The sequence below is a fragment of the Aphanomyces invadans genome (assembly GCF_000520115.1).
Source record: "Aphanomyces invadans strain NJM9701 unplaced genomic scaffold supercont1.11, whole genome shotgun sequence".
Taxonomy (NCBI): Eukaryota; Oomycota; class Saprolegniomycetes; order Saprolegniales; family Verrucalvaceae; genus Aphanomyces; species Aphanomyces invadans.
Genome location: NW_008580156.1, coordinates 873,606 through 886,306, shown reverse-complemented (window position 1 = coordinate 886,306; position 12,701 = coordinate 873,606). Strand labels below are relative to the sequence as shown.

General features: G+C 54.5%; 5 protein-coding genes across 6 annotated transcripts; 2 read left to right on the top strand and 3 right to left on the bottom strand.

The window, feature by feature from the left end:
• Positions 1-205: 205 nt before the first annotated feature.
• Positions 206-1,976, bottom strand: H310_06381. 2 transcript variants are annotated; one of them, XM_008871429.1, is made up of 2 exons: positions 381-1,976; positions 206-356 (listed from the first exon to the last, which is right to left on the bottom strand). In XM_008871429.1, exons 1-2 carry the CDS (start codon positions 1,942-1,944, stop codon positions 286-288), a joined length of 1,635 nt encoding a protein of 544 aa, XP_008869651.1. In that variant the 5' UTR covers positions 1,945-1,976; the 3' UTR covers positions 206-285. The 2 variants fall into 2 exon arrangements, with proteins under 2 accessions (XP_008869651.1, XP_008869652.1); XM_008871430.1 differs by having other exon boundaries at positions 405-1,976.
• A 1,017-nt stretch (positions 1,977-2,993) lies between these two features.
• On the top strand, positions 2,994-5,138 carry H310_06380 (hypothetical protein). Its single transcript, XM_008871428.1, has 7 exons — positions 2,994-3,946; positions 3,994-4,155; positions 4,222-4,297; positions 4,348-4,415; positions 4,475-4,671; positions 4,728-4,815; positions 4,876-5,138. Exons 1-7 carry the CDS (start codon positions 3,048-3,050, stop codon positions 4,904-4,906), a joined length of 1,521 nt encoding a protein of 506 aa, XP_008869650.1. The 5' UTR covers positions 2,994-3,047; the 3' UTR covers positions 4,907-5,138.
• Positions 5,139-5,296: 158 nt separating this feature from the next.
• H310_06379 (hypothetical protein) lies at positions 5,297-7,144 on the top strand (the record flags this gene model as incomplete). Its single annotated transcript, XM_008871427.1, has 8 exons — positions 5,297-5,714; positions 5,780-5,873; positions 5,931-6,041; positions 6,094-6,259; positions 6,311-6,483; positions 6,533-6,633; positions 6,716-6,816; positions 6,866-7,144. 8 exons carry the CDS (start codon positions 5,297-5,299, stop codon positions 7,142-7,144), a joined length of 1,443 nt encoding a protein of 480 aa, XP_008869649.1.
• Position 7,145: 1 nt separating this feature from the next.
• H310_06378 (AGC/AKT protein kinase) lies at positions 7,146-10,019 on the bottom strand. Its single transcript, XM_008871426.1, has 6 exons — positions 9,515-10,019; positions 9,302-9,470; positions 8,804-9,240; positions 8,433-8,761; positions 8,039-8,381; positions 7,146-7,983 (listed from the first exon to the last, which is right to left on the bottom strand). Exons 1-6 carry the CDS (start codon positions 9,959-9,961, stop codon positions 7,195-7,197), a joined length of 2,514 nt encoding a protein of 837 aa, XP_008869648.1. The 5' UTR covers positions 9,962-10,019; the 3' UTR covers positions 7,146-7,194.
• A 157-nt stretch (positions 10,020-10,176) lies between these two features.
• On the bottom strand, positions 10,177-11,727 carry H310_06377 (hypothetical protein). Its single transcript, XM_008871425.1, has one exon. The coding sequence runs from the start codon at positions 11,698-11,700 to the stop codon at positions 10,450-10,452; it is 1,251 nt and encodes a 416-aa protein (XP_008869647.1). The 5' UTR covers positions 11,701-11,727; the 3' UTR covers positions 10,177-10,449.
• Between the last annotated feature and the right edge of the window lie 974 nt (positions 11,728-12,701).

Sequence of the window (12,701 nt, the reverse complement as noted above, 5' to 3'; positions counted from 1 at the left end):
CTAATGATAAATGTGGAACTGAGGAAGTACTACTTTGAACGAATACGATTCCAGAAAAACGTCGAGGATCGAAGAATTTGAAACACTTCCGACCTCGTACCACCACGTTTTCATTGCTCCGTTGGGTGTTCGAACGGCTGAATATGTAATAATGAAGATGTTTTCCTGTAATTGCTTTGAAGTGAAATGCAGAAATAAGAACACTTTGCAGAATTCACCATTTGTCGTACGTCAATATTCACCAGGAAATTAACGAGGATGCTTCGGACACAACTGGTGTACGCACTATGATTGCAGGTGGGTTCGGCTGCTTCCACCACCACGAGCGCCACTGTTAACACTGCCGCCGCCTCGGCCTCCGCTGAATCCGCCGCCTCGGCCTCCGCTGAATCCGCCGCCTCGGCCTCCGCTGTGACCACTACCTCCGCCACTTGTGGCGGCGACCCGGAGCCCAGTGCCCTTCAACCCCATCTTGGAAATGATGCTCTTCTGCAGGGCCGGTACTTCTTTGAGTCCGACGATGCGACTGTACTCTTCGGCCATGTCTACAAGCTGCTCCTTGTTCATGTTCAACCGTCTCAAGTTCGAGTTGTAGTAGCCCAACCACGCTTGATACGCTTGTTCTGCAGCTTTGCGCAGGTCCGCATTGGACTGGACACGGCGCATGGAGTTTTCCACTCGGGGTGCCTTGCCTCTTGGCACAGTCGTCTCGACAAGCTGCATGTCGTTGAGCTCGTTCAAGAACGGCGTTTCAAACGGCGACAGCAACAAGACGCCTTCACCGTCTTTGCCTGCTCGCCCCGTACGTCCCAGTCGATGGATGTACTGCTCTTTCTCCGTGAGACCGACTTGGATAACCAACGTCACGCCGGGGTAGTCGACACCGCGGGCCGAAACGTCCGACGAGAACAGGATTTGATTGTCTCTGGCGCGGAAGTTGGCCGCAGTCTTCGTGCGATGCGATTGGGACTTGCGTGAATGCATTTCGAGGACAGGGTACCCCGCATGCAGAAACAGCTGCGCCATGAATCCCGCCGCGCGCGCCGTCGGGAAGAACACGATGATCTTGTACCCATCGGGAGAGCTCTGAATGTGCGCATCCAGAAGTTTGTCCAGGGCGGCGATGTGATCCTTGAATTGACATGTCACGACGCTCTGCTTCACGTGCACGTGTGTTTGGTCCTCGTCGTCACCAACCGTGTCAATGAAGACGTGGTTCGTCTTGAGTGCAAGTTTCTGAATCTGGTCCAGCGACGTCGGAAGAGTTGCAGAAAATAGCAAGGTCTGGCGCCTGGACACGGGGAGAAATTGAAGAAGCTTTTCAATGTCGCGACGAAACCCCATGTCCAAGAGACGATCGGCTTCGTCAAGCACAAGAATGCGAATGCCCGCGAGACGTCTGACCAAATCGCCGTTGTCGCTGTTTAGGTGGTCCTGCAGACGTCCAGGGGTTGCCACCAAGAGATCGATGCCGTCGGGGTGGTGCAGGCGGTGCAAGTCCTTGCTCATGGGCACACCGCCTACGATACATGCGATGTGGATTGGATGGAACGTCGACAGCTTTTTGGCCTCGACTTCAATCTGAGTCGCAAGCTCGCGGGAAGGCGACAGAATAAGGGCCGAGATATTGTTCTTCTGCTTCTTGTGGAGATGCGTGTGCACGAGTGTCTCGATTGTCGGGATCAGGAAGGCCATCGTCTTGCCCGTACCCGTTTTGGACTTTGCAAGAACGTCCTTGCCTTCCAAAATCACAGGCAACGTAGTCGCTTGCACCTTGGTGAGGAAGCTGTACCCCATGACTTCGGTCAACGCGCGCATGGTTGGCTTTGAGATCGCAAGGGACGTGACAGGCATGTCGCTTACGTGAGTGTACGCAGAAGACATGTGCTTGCGAAGGAAGGACGGCCGCCGCATCGGCAAGGATCGCGAGAACAACCGCAGCATTGCGCCGTCGTGCCCACGGTGTCGAATTGAAGTTTTCAGGTGTTGGCGGGCGGGTTCAACACTTTTTGATTGGTGACCAGGATAGGGCATTTCCAATGAAATATGGACATATTGCCCTTAAACGACCCTAATCAAGAATCCCAAGTTTAACGCGTTTACCAGGATATTAAACGCCGTGTACCTTCATACTGGTACAAGTAACCCCTGGCGTTCCCAGTTGTTCCATGAGCGCTGGGTCAGTGTCTCTCCCCACTCGTCGCGAGTCAACAAGGATACGTCTTGTCTGTCGCTTGTTCGTTGGATATGCGGCGGCTCACCCCGCGTTGCGGTCGGCCAAATTGGCGATTGAGTGGAGCTGCGTGTATAGAAATAAACCCTGTCGAACGTTAAACAGCAACCCCATATTCTTGTGAAACCAAGGAAATCTCCCCAAGATTCAGGATACAAGTAGTTTCAAAACGGGGCAAATTCCCCCTTGGAATTCCAAGGCGCAGTAAGGTCGCTGGGGCGTCGTTGTTTCAACTGGTTGCTTGATCCGTGCGCCCACCGCTCGAGTGGTCGATGCAAAGTGAGGTTCGACCGTCGAGAATCTCGTCCGTGTTCGGCGTGTGGTGGACTTCTGACAAGTCGGCCTGTTGCAATCAGAAATGTCCAGCAAAACCCAGGATACAGAAGCGTTGCCGCGCTAGACTTCAACGATTCACTAGTTTAAGCAAAGAGGGAAGCGTGCAACAATGTCGAGGCTATTGCATATGGACAAACCACACGTGATGCGCGCGCTCGTGTGTATACAGAGGTTGCGGAGCCGCATCCACCAGCGCTGGTTCTTCGACGGGTAGGTGCTGCTTTTACGAGTCCTTGATGGCCCGCCCACCATGAATACAGTTGGATGTTTCCGGATAACGGTGCCTTTGTATTTTTATAAAACCGACGCCGAAAATGGCCCGTCCAAGATCGGCGTTGAGGATTTCGAAGAGATATAAATTTGTGTAACGTCAATGGCCATATCCGGATGAGCCAACAGTTGGAAATTTCTATTGCTCCATTGTTGTTAACCCAGCGCGGAAGGTCAAGGCGGTCGGTCCTTGCTCGATGCTCTTGGAATGAGCGCGTCCCAAAAGCACAGTTTTACGTATCAACTTGACAACTCGACAAGTGTGCAAGGTACTTCGCCACTCATCCCCGTGGCCAAGTGGACGGGAGGGGGGGGAGGCAGCAACAGCAACAGCCCTTCAGCAGGCACACCATACTTCAGTGTAGGGAATACCGGGAATGCCGCGGCTCCGTCATCCTCCACCGTTCGAGAGGGGTTGCAAAGCCGCAGCCGAAACATAGACATCCCCAATTCGAGACCTCGCCTGCGTCCGAAACACTCTGCGTCGTCGGTTTCCCGTGCCTCATCCAGTATGCGGTCGCTGTCGGCGAGGAAATCCACTTTGTCATCGGCGGCTCCTGTGCCCACACCTTTACCGACCAATTCTGACTTAAATTGGCATACCCGTCCCCCGCGCGCTGGACTTGGATCTCTCCACCCGACGCCATTTAAACATGGATCCAGCGTTCAAGCGTTGAAGCCGCGGGCCAAGAAACCACTATCAACTCGCCGCGAAGAACTATCCTTCGCCCCTGTTGAAGCCCCACGTGGTGAAGGAGGGTCCTCTGGCTGGATCAGTAGATTCACCGGCGGCGACGAAGAAACGTTTGCTTGGGCACTAACCTCCGATTCTTCAAAAGACCCTTCGTCGCCAATGTTCCGCCCGACCGCCGCACCGATCCGTATCGATGCAGTGGAAGGGTTGGCGCGTGCGCTGCTGTCCGATTGTATCAATAAGCGTAACATGGAGCAATCCAAGGTAAAGAAGGCGATCAAGATCGACACCAATACGTTGCCGTTGCAGTCCACTTCATCGCAAGCGTCGTATCTGTCGCCGACGGGCCATGAGTCGAGCCTTTGCATGCCGCCATATGAAGACGGTGGGGGAGTGCTCAGCTGCAGCTCGAGGTACGTGACCTTTTTGGGTCGTGTTCGTGCGTCACCTGGAGCTGTAGCGACGACGAATTGCATCAGTTGTACAAGCTCGAGCCGTCATTTGTATGGGACAAGTGCCGCGTTGACGGCTGCCTCAATAAAATGTGCAGCGGCAGCTCGCACTTTCATGACCCTGACCACATGACGAATTCGCCCGACAGCGACAGCTACTTTGAAGAACAGTAGGTCACATCTCGTTGCCGCAGCTGCTCTCGACGGATGACCTGAGCCTTTCATGCCGCTTGTAGGGGTCTCCCCAAAGAGATTCGATACAACCTGCCCATTGCATACGGCACAGTGAACGAGACCGAAAAACACTGCACGGTGCGGCCATTCGAGTCGATTTGTTGTCCATGACGGCATGCATTGTGTAGATTTGTCAAGTCGCTTATGAAATCGGGTCCCACATCGTTACGTTGACGCCATGTCAGCATTTTTTCCAGTGCGTGATCCATCAAGGATTTTGTCTGGTATGGCAACGTCGCATAACTGGGTGGCTAGCGCGCTGTGCGTCGACAAGTGGTTGTGGAATCACGTAACGTGCCCGCTGTGCCGCAAAGAAGTCGTGTACGACCTTGACAAGGACACAACGCCGCATGTTCGCGGGATGGAGTGCCCCGAAGAAGATTTGGACACGATGCGCCGCAAGTTGCGCTCGCAATGCGCCGAGTTTCGACCTGTGAAGCCCCTGAAACCTGGTATGGTGACCTGGAGATGTTGTGTTGGTCGAGGGCTCACCACTGCATTCATGCAGGGTACACGGTGGACCAGCTCGACGCCCCATTTTTGGCCATGCAGGTGCAGGAAGACCGAGCGCAGATGCTGTTGGACCATCTTGCGTGGTACGTGCAATCTCCATGGAAAGGTCGATGAATCGGCAACGTCTCATGTGTGTCGCCCAGTCCAACTCCTCAACGCAAGTACCCTCAGTAACCTTCGGTCTTGCTCTGCAGCTGCCCCTCGTGGCCCAACTCGAGAAAATCAAAGAAAAAACGAAGGATGGCCGTCTCCCCTCCATGAATCCCTGTAAACATCACCAGCGGCGGCGATCACACCCATCCACGCTTGCCCAGCGACGTCGGGAGGGCCCTTGCCTGCCCGTGTATTAACTTATCCTCTAATTCATTTGTGTTTTTGCGGTGGTCCGCGCTCAGGCCCATCCTGCCGACCGAAGGAGCCCAGTGCATTTGAACAAAGTGCCCCACACTAATTTCCGATAGTCTGAGATTTACACTATTTCATGTCGCCATCGTGACCTTTGGGCAAACAGATATCTTGGAATCGCCCTCGCACTGCACCGTGCCAACGTTGACGGAAGGAATGATGCAACCAGGCACGCCGTTTGGCAACTTGATGGCCGAAGCTGTCAAGTTAAAAGGAGCCCAGCAAGCCACGCTGCGACCTGTGTGGGACTCGTGGCCGCAGTACTTTCAGCACTCCATGTTCTTGCAAGAGCCGATCGTGAGTGCGCGACAAGAGCCATTCGAGGCTCGCCTGCGCCTGGCAAACGAAATCAAAGCCCAAGGCAACTCGCACTTTGGAAAAGGAGAGTTTGAAGAAGCCGTCGCGCAGTACGAAAAGGCCCTCGCGCTCTTCAAGTACTGCGAAAACACAGACCCGGACTGGAAAAAGAAGGGAATTCGTGACGACGACATCATTGTCGTCGATTACAAAGCTGACAATGCCGGCGCACAAGCCGAGCTGGACACACTCAAAGTCACGTTGTACTTGAACATCAGCGGTACGATCTACTTCCCGACACGAATCCCCCGTCGACGACTCAACACGGCCTTGGGATGGTTGCAGTGTGCAAACTAAAGGTAAAAGAATTCGCGCTCGCCATATCAGCGTGTGGGGACGCCTTGGCGATCGATCCCACGAATACCAAGGCATTTTATCGGTACGTGGTCCACTTCTCCCTGACAACGTTGGGCACATGATGGTGCTTGGTTGGCAGACGAGCGCAAGCGTTGATCACGCCACTGTCGTCCGGCGCGGTCGAGTTCGAAAAGGCCTTGGCCGATTTGGAATTGGCGTGCCGCTACGACCCCGAGAACGTCGAATGCAGGTTCGCCAATTGTGACTTTGCCGCGACATCGAGTGTTCACTTGGCATCGCAGGACGTTGTACCGACGACTGCGACAAGAGAATGCCCAGCAGCGCAAACTGGACAAACAAACGTTTAGTGGCATGTTCAACCGAGGCACGATCGTTGACGACACCGATGCCACCGACTTGACCGCCCCAGACAAGACGCTGGAGAATCAAAAGCGTCTCCGGAAAGAAGTACGCGAGCTCGACTCGGGCCACTTTTTCGTGACACACGTGGAAAATCAGGTTGACGATGCTGAAATGGTCGCTCGCATGTACGAACAAAGTGGGAAAGTCGAAGAGGCGAAAGAGTTGAGGCAAAAGATTGACCAAGCCAAGGCAGCCATCCGAGCGCGTCCTCCTCGCGTCGACTTTATGAACCCCACGCCTGAAATGATCGAGGACGGCAAGAAGAATGGGTGCGCCACGACGGTCTGGCCGCGCGACTGATGCGTCTTCGGTGCATAGGATCGACTTGAACGACAAGCGTGTCCAGCAAATGCTCTCGGACCTCCAGGACGAGCACCTGTCCAAAGGCACGGTGCCAAAACCAACCATGTCGTCGTCCGGTACACCATGCAACGGCAACTTGTTTGGCTCAGACTCGTTCGTCCCAAGGCACGTCAACATTCCAAGCCGCCTTGGCGGAAGCGGACGACATCGTCAAGACTATGACAAAGGAAGAAATTTCGCAGCTCCTCCAGGCGGAAGGCGTCGACTTCCATTCGATCACGGACAAGCACCAGTTGAATGTACACTCGCCTTCTCTTCGCTCACACCCAACGTACGCACGTGTTGTAGGAAATGGTGCGACATGTACTAGCCACCAAGCTCGTCGACATGCCGCGACCGGGGACTGGCGACGGAACCAACGACGTAGCGGTCGACAAGGCATTTTCCAAGAACCGGTCCATGCGCCACATCTTTGCTCTGGTCGGGCTCTGGGTCGTGTTTCGCATGTACTCGAGTGGCGGGTTCACCATGCTATTCCGTGGCCTCCATGCGATCGTGGTCGGCGATGCGACCGATCCGTCGCGCCCACAGGCGACCGACACCTTTGACGACTTTGACGAGTTCTAACGTAATAAAACGAGGGGTATATTGTCGTGGATAATACACACGCCACTGCACTAGTCCGTCGGGGCGCGAAACGAATGTCGAAACGAATTACGGAAAAACACAGGCGTGGTCGTGGGGTTGCGCCGAACGACGCCGTCGGGCGAGTCGTCTTTTTCTTCCGAGGAAGCGGTCGACACGTTTGGCGACGGTGTTCGCGCGTCTTTCGGCTTGGGGGGTAGCGGATTGCTGCGCAGTGGGGGAACATATAGAGGCGGTGGCGTGTTCTTGCGATGTTCAACTTCGTGGGGCATGGTCGAGTTGTACGGGGGATTCAACCGGGGGTCGACGGGGAGCACGTCAGGGGATCGGCCAAGGTTGTCCGAGCTCGAGTCGTTCGCAATGAACGAACTCAGGGGGGTGCCGTTGGCGGTCGGAGCGCAGTCAGCATTCAAGTCCGCATCCAACGTGTTGGGCTTGTGCAGCTCGTCCACGAGGGACGTGGCATCCACGAGGGCGTTCGGGTCTTGGCAATAGTACGTAAAGTCCTTGAAAGTCGGATCTTGGACGGGACCGGCGGCCTTTTTCGCGTTGCGAGGGACAAACATCTTTTCAATCTTGTCAAACAGCATGCCCTTGGATGCCTTGTCGGTGGGACTGAGCACTTCGTCGCTCACATCGAGCTCTGTGAATTCTGTGTCGACGTACTTGACGTCCAGTGTCGACGTCAAGTGGGGCTTCCATGGCGCTTCAATCTTCTTCTGGAGCAACAAGTCCCAGTCAATCCCGACAAAGAATGGGTGGTCCAGAATGTCCGAAATGGAGTTTGTGCCGTAGCGCTGGTGTGGATCTTTCCGCAAGAGCTAGCCACGATGCATTGTGTCAAGTCACAGAATTCGCACCACAATCACAGCGTACCCCCAGTAGCAAATCTTGTACTTCCGGCGACGTTTCCGGGTTGCTTGGAAACATCAACGGGTCGTTTTGAATTTTGTGGTACATCTTTTCAATGTTCGAGTCGAAGAATGGCGACTTGCCGACACTCATTTCGTACAGCAAGATGCCAAGGCTCCACCAGTCCGCGGCTTTGCCGTAGCTGCGCTTGGCCTTGGGCAGCAGCAATTCCGGCGCTGTATACTGCGGGGACCCCGCCATCGTCTTGGCGCCTTTGAATTCGCTCACATGGAGCTTGGCCAGACCAAAGTCGACGAGCGCAATGTGCCCGTCGGCGTCAATCATGACGTTTTCCGGCTTGATGTCCCTGCATCGTAGCCCCATCAGCGACGGGCAGGCGACCGAGACCACGCCATACCGGTACAAAATGTCGTGTTTGTGCAGATGGTGGATGCCGAGGACGAGCTCGGCCGTGTAAAACTTGGCCCGCTGCGGCGAGATCCGCGACGTCGCGCCCTTGCTCATGTGGTGAAACAAATCTCCGCCGTTGTAGTAGTGCATGCCCAAAAACAACTTGGTCGTTGATTGGAATGCAATGCGGAGGCCCGCAATGAACGGGTGGTGGATGTTCTGCGCCACCCGCATTTCCGTAAACGACGACTCAATGTCGTACTTGGTCATTTTGCCCTTTTCGAGAATCTTGAGCGCGTAAATCTGGCCGTCACTCTTCTTGACGGCGCTCACCACCTGCGTCGCCCACGTCAGCCTCGGTCAAGAGCATGCTCGTACCGTGCCAAACCCGCCCTTCCCAATCACGTTGTACACGGTGAAGTCGTGCATTGAAATACTCAGCGCCCGCGTCGATCGCATTGCCGTCAGCGTCTCCTCCGAATAGACCGGGATCACGTTCATGCTATTCCAATTTCCCTTGGCCATCTTCGTGTCGATCTCGATCTTGAGGCGAAGAATCTTGCCGTACGGCCCGAATCGAATGCGATGGACCCACGGCTGGACAATCTCGACTCCGTTCGCCTTGGATCGAACCTTCTCGTGGCCTTTGATCATCGCCGACTTGCCGTCGCGGTCGACTTGGACGTCGCTGATCGTAAACTCGACCAGATCAATGTTCTCGCGGAAGCAGCTCAAGTACACGAGAAGTCCCTCGCGCCCGAAAAAGTCGCCGTGGAACGGAAACTTGCGCGGGTAGTGCGACGTGAAGACCAAGTCTGAACAGACTTGCGTGAGGAAACCCCTGCGACAACACACACGCGCGTTTTCATGACACACCTTTGTTGAAGTACGAGATGAACTCGTCAAACAGCGACAGCTCGTTCGCAAGCATTCGCCGATACAACGAGTAGATGATCTCCGCATTGCACGGTATCGACTTGGCCAGCAACGAGCTGCCGTACACAGAGTGACCGTAGTTATTGAGCGCATAAAAGTCGATCCCTGCCTGCAAATCGACGTGATATGACGGGACGTGCCAAGGCGACATACCTCCATCGCTTTGACCCACGCAATCTGCTCGAGTTCGGTGGTCGTCGACACGTGGAACGGCTTGCTCTCTTGTGTTGTGAACGTTAGGTCGTACCCGTGAGCACTACGTCCCTCCACTAGCATGACGGTTGTCAAGTGCACGCGGCCCTTCAGGAACCGCCGCTTCCGCGCGTCTTCCTTGGTTTCGTAGTACGATAGGAGGTTGCCTTCGAGCGTAAAGTACCGAACTTTCCAATTCCGCACAAGATGCCCTTTCTTCTGAACAAACCCTTCCCAGTCAAGGCCAGCTTGCAAGTCGAGCGACTCGAGCTTGTCGTTGGCGTCCGTGTGATACTTGTCACGGCCATTCATCGACTCGAGGCCAAGGTCCGCGAGCGAGTTGCTGCTCATGTTCCGCGACGACATGTCCAGACTGGACCCTCCCATTTGAGATGCTTCGTTTCCCATGGCGCAACTACGTACGAGGCCGCGGCAACGACTTGACCGTGTGTGGGCGTAATGCTCAAATGTTGCCGAATTATGGTCAAAACTACACCGTAGGGTATTTCAGTCATTTCGGACTTAAGATATCCGGATTTTTATCCGGATTCTGTCGGCTGGCTTTTCGTTTGAAATGTGCTGCAGTCATTCCATACAAATTCCAAATCAAAGGCAGAATCGGTGAAGTGAATCATTTATTCTAAGAAATAGTTGACGATCCTATCATTTTGTCCACAATCGTTCTGCCTTTGATCAACAACGGGATAATCGGAATAAATGAGTTCTGGAGATTGAATAAATGATGTTCTCAAAATAATGAGTGTGGTTCCACGATGGCGGCGCGGCGGTAACGACGAGAGCCGATGAACATACCAAGGGAATAAATTACCTCCACTTGAGAGGAAGATGGGAGGGTCATAAATAGCGTGTGGACGGCACGGAGATGGCAAGCTGGTCTAGGAGAGGCTTGTCTTGCGTGCGATACGACACAGGTCAGCGAAGCACCCTCGGCGAAACAACGGGTGGCTATACGTGCAGGGCTCGGCGCGCCCTTTGGACTCCTTGTGGAAGCCATACATGTTGAGCTGTTGTTGGAAGCTGCGAAACTTGTTGTGTTTGAAGTACTTGGGTAAAGACTTCCACGCTAGCCTGGACGAGTTGATCACGATGAACGACCTGCCGTCGTCGTTCCACCGAATGCAGTCTCCTTCTTTCGACGAGATCATGTCGTAGAGGCCACGAATAAATCGTGCGGCGTTCAGGCCCTCCAGCTCCTTGACGTTGTACTCGATTCTTGAGGGCGTTTGCGTGGAGTTGGAGCTGGATGATGGCGAGCAGAGCCCGTCTTCAATCTGGCCTTCGACTGGCCAAAATCCTTGGATGGACGGAACGATCTGATGAAGCGATGGAAGGCGCATGCCAACTTGGGGGGAGTTTTGGCGAAATTCCGAGAGAGACGGAAGGCTGAACCGCGGGGCATTGACGCAAGGAAGAGCGGAAGGCGAATGAGTTTCCTTGGCGCCGCATCCTTGCTGCAGATCGACCAAAGACTGGGCGGGGTTGGTGGGAGCTGTGTCAATGTCGGGGCTCAAGAGAGATGATATCCGCAAATTTGATGACACGGCAGGCTGCGTCTTGATAGGAGAGCTCATAAGAGAGTTGAGTTCGGTTGAATTGGACGCCTCTTCCATGTCGATATCGCTCTTGTCGCTGGATTCGGTGCCGCCGCTCTTTCGCTTACTCTGGCGCTTGACATAGACGAGTTCATCGAAGTTGTCACGTGTAAAGTGGTCTCGGCTGTAGGTTGAGTGCATCGCGCGGGATTTGGACCATTTCCGGAAGCCAAAGTAGTTGAGTTGGCGCTGAAAGCTGGCAAAGTTTTTGTTGCGAAAGTATTTGGGCAAAATCTTCTCGGTCATGGTGGTCTTGTCGAGAATCTCGAACGCCTTACCGTTGGGCGTCCAACGGATGATCTGAGGCGACTCTCGTCGAAGCATTTGGTGCAGGTGGAGGAGGAATGGCGCGACCCACCCGCGTTTGCACGCCTCCATTTGCATCGGGATCGCAAACCCTTTCGAGGCAGCGATCGACAGATTCATCTCGACGCTGAAGTTGTGAAGTCGACACGGGCTCTCGACTACGTTTGATGTGTCATGTGTGTAGGTGTGACGCATGGGCGGGTGCGACGGAGCAGAGAGGGCCAGCATCACAACTTGGAGTGGCAACGACCTAGCGATTTTGATTCTGGTGGCGGTGGGTGCCACTACACTACCCCGAGAATCGCATTCTTTTTTCGCCACCGAGAACGAATAAAATGCCTCCCCCCATTTGTTCCCACACATACAAACACCAAGTGTCATAAAAAGCTGGGCAAACTGTGCGCTCCCAGCGACAGATTCGGGTCATTTGCACAATAAATAGGTTCGAATCTTGACAGGGAGGGCGAGTTCTCGTTGGCTGACCTCGCACCCACCGCAGAAACGGCAAGTTCGTTGGAGATTCTCGCGTTATAGCGATTGAATCTTCATAAAAAGAACCCTCCCCACCGACGCCACCCGAGGCATGGATTGACTGACCAGACAGGCATGACACGCACGGCGCGGAGAGCGTGGCAATGTTTTCCGCCTTGGCCAAGCAGTCTCGTCGTACCGCCGTTGTTGGCGGTACGACGAGAACAACGGCCTCGTGGGGTTTGCGCGGCGTAGCCGCCCTCGCCGCTCTACTGGATATTCCTCCTTGCAGCTGCGTTTTCACAAATTATTACATTCGTTTCCTGTGTGCAGCTGCGTCCGCGGCGTCGATGAGGAATGACAATGGTGTACGACCGCAAGATCCAGGACATGTGTCACTGGTGTTTACTGTGCTTTAGGTCACTGCCCGTCGCCCCCATCGGAAGGATCGCAAGCTTAGCCATCCCGTGGGCGTTACGTTGCATTCGCCAATGCTACTGCGCATCACCCCGAAGGGTGAGTCAGTGCCAGCGACCAGGATTTTGAAACAGGTGCAGATTCCATGGTCAAGCGCCAAGCATGTCGCCGAGACAATGCTGTGAAATTTACGGTGAGACGAAGGACTGCACTCGAATGAACTAAGATGAGCGATGATTGCGTCATTGGAGGAGGCGGCTGCAAAGGGAAACTTGTTTGCCATGTCTCGCAGCCTGGTCAAGGCGTCCTCGGGAAAGTCACGGGCCTGTTCGTGCCCTTCC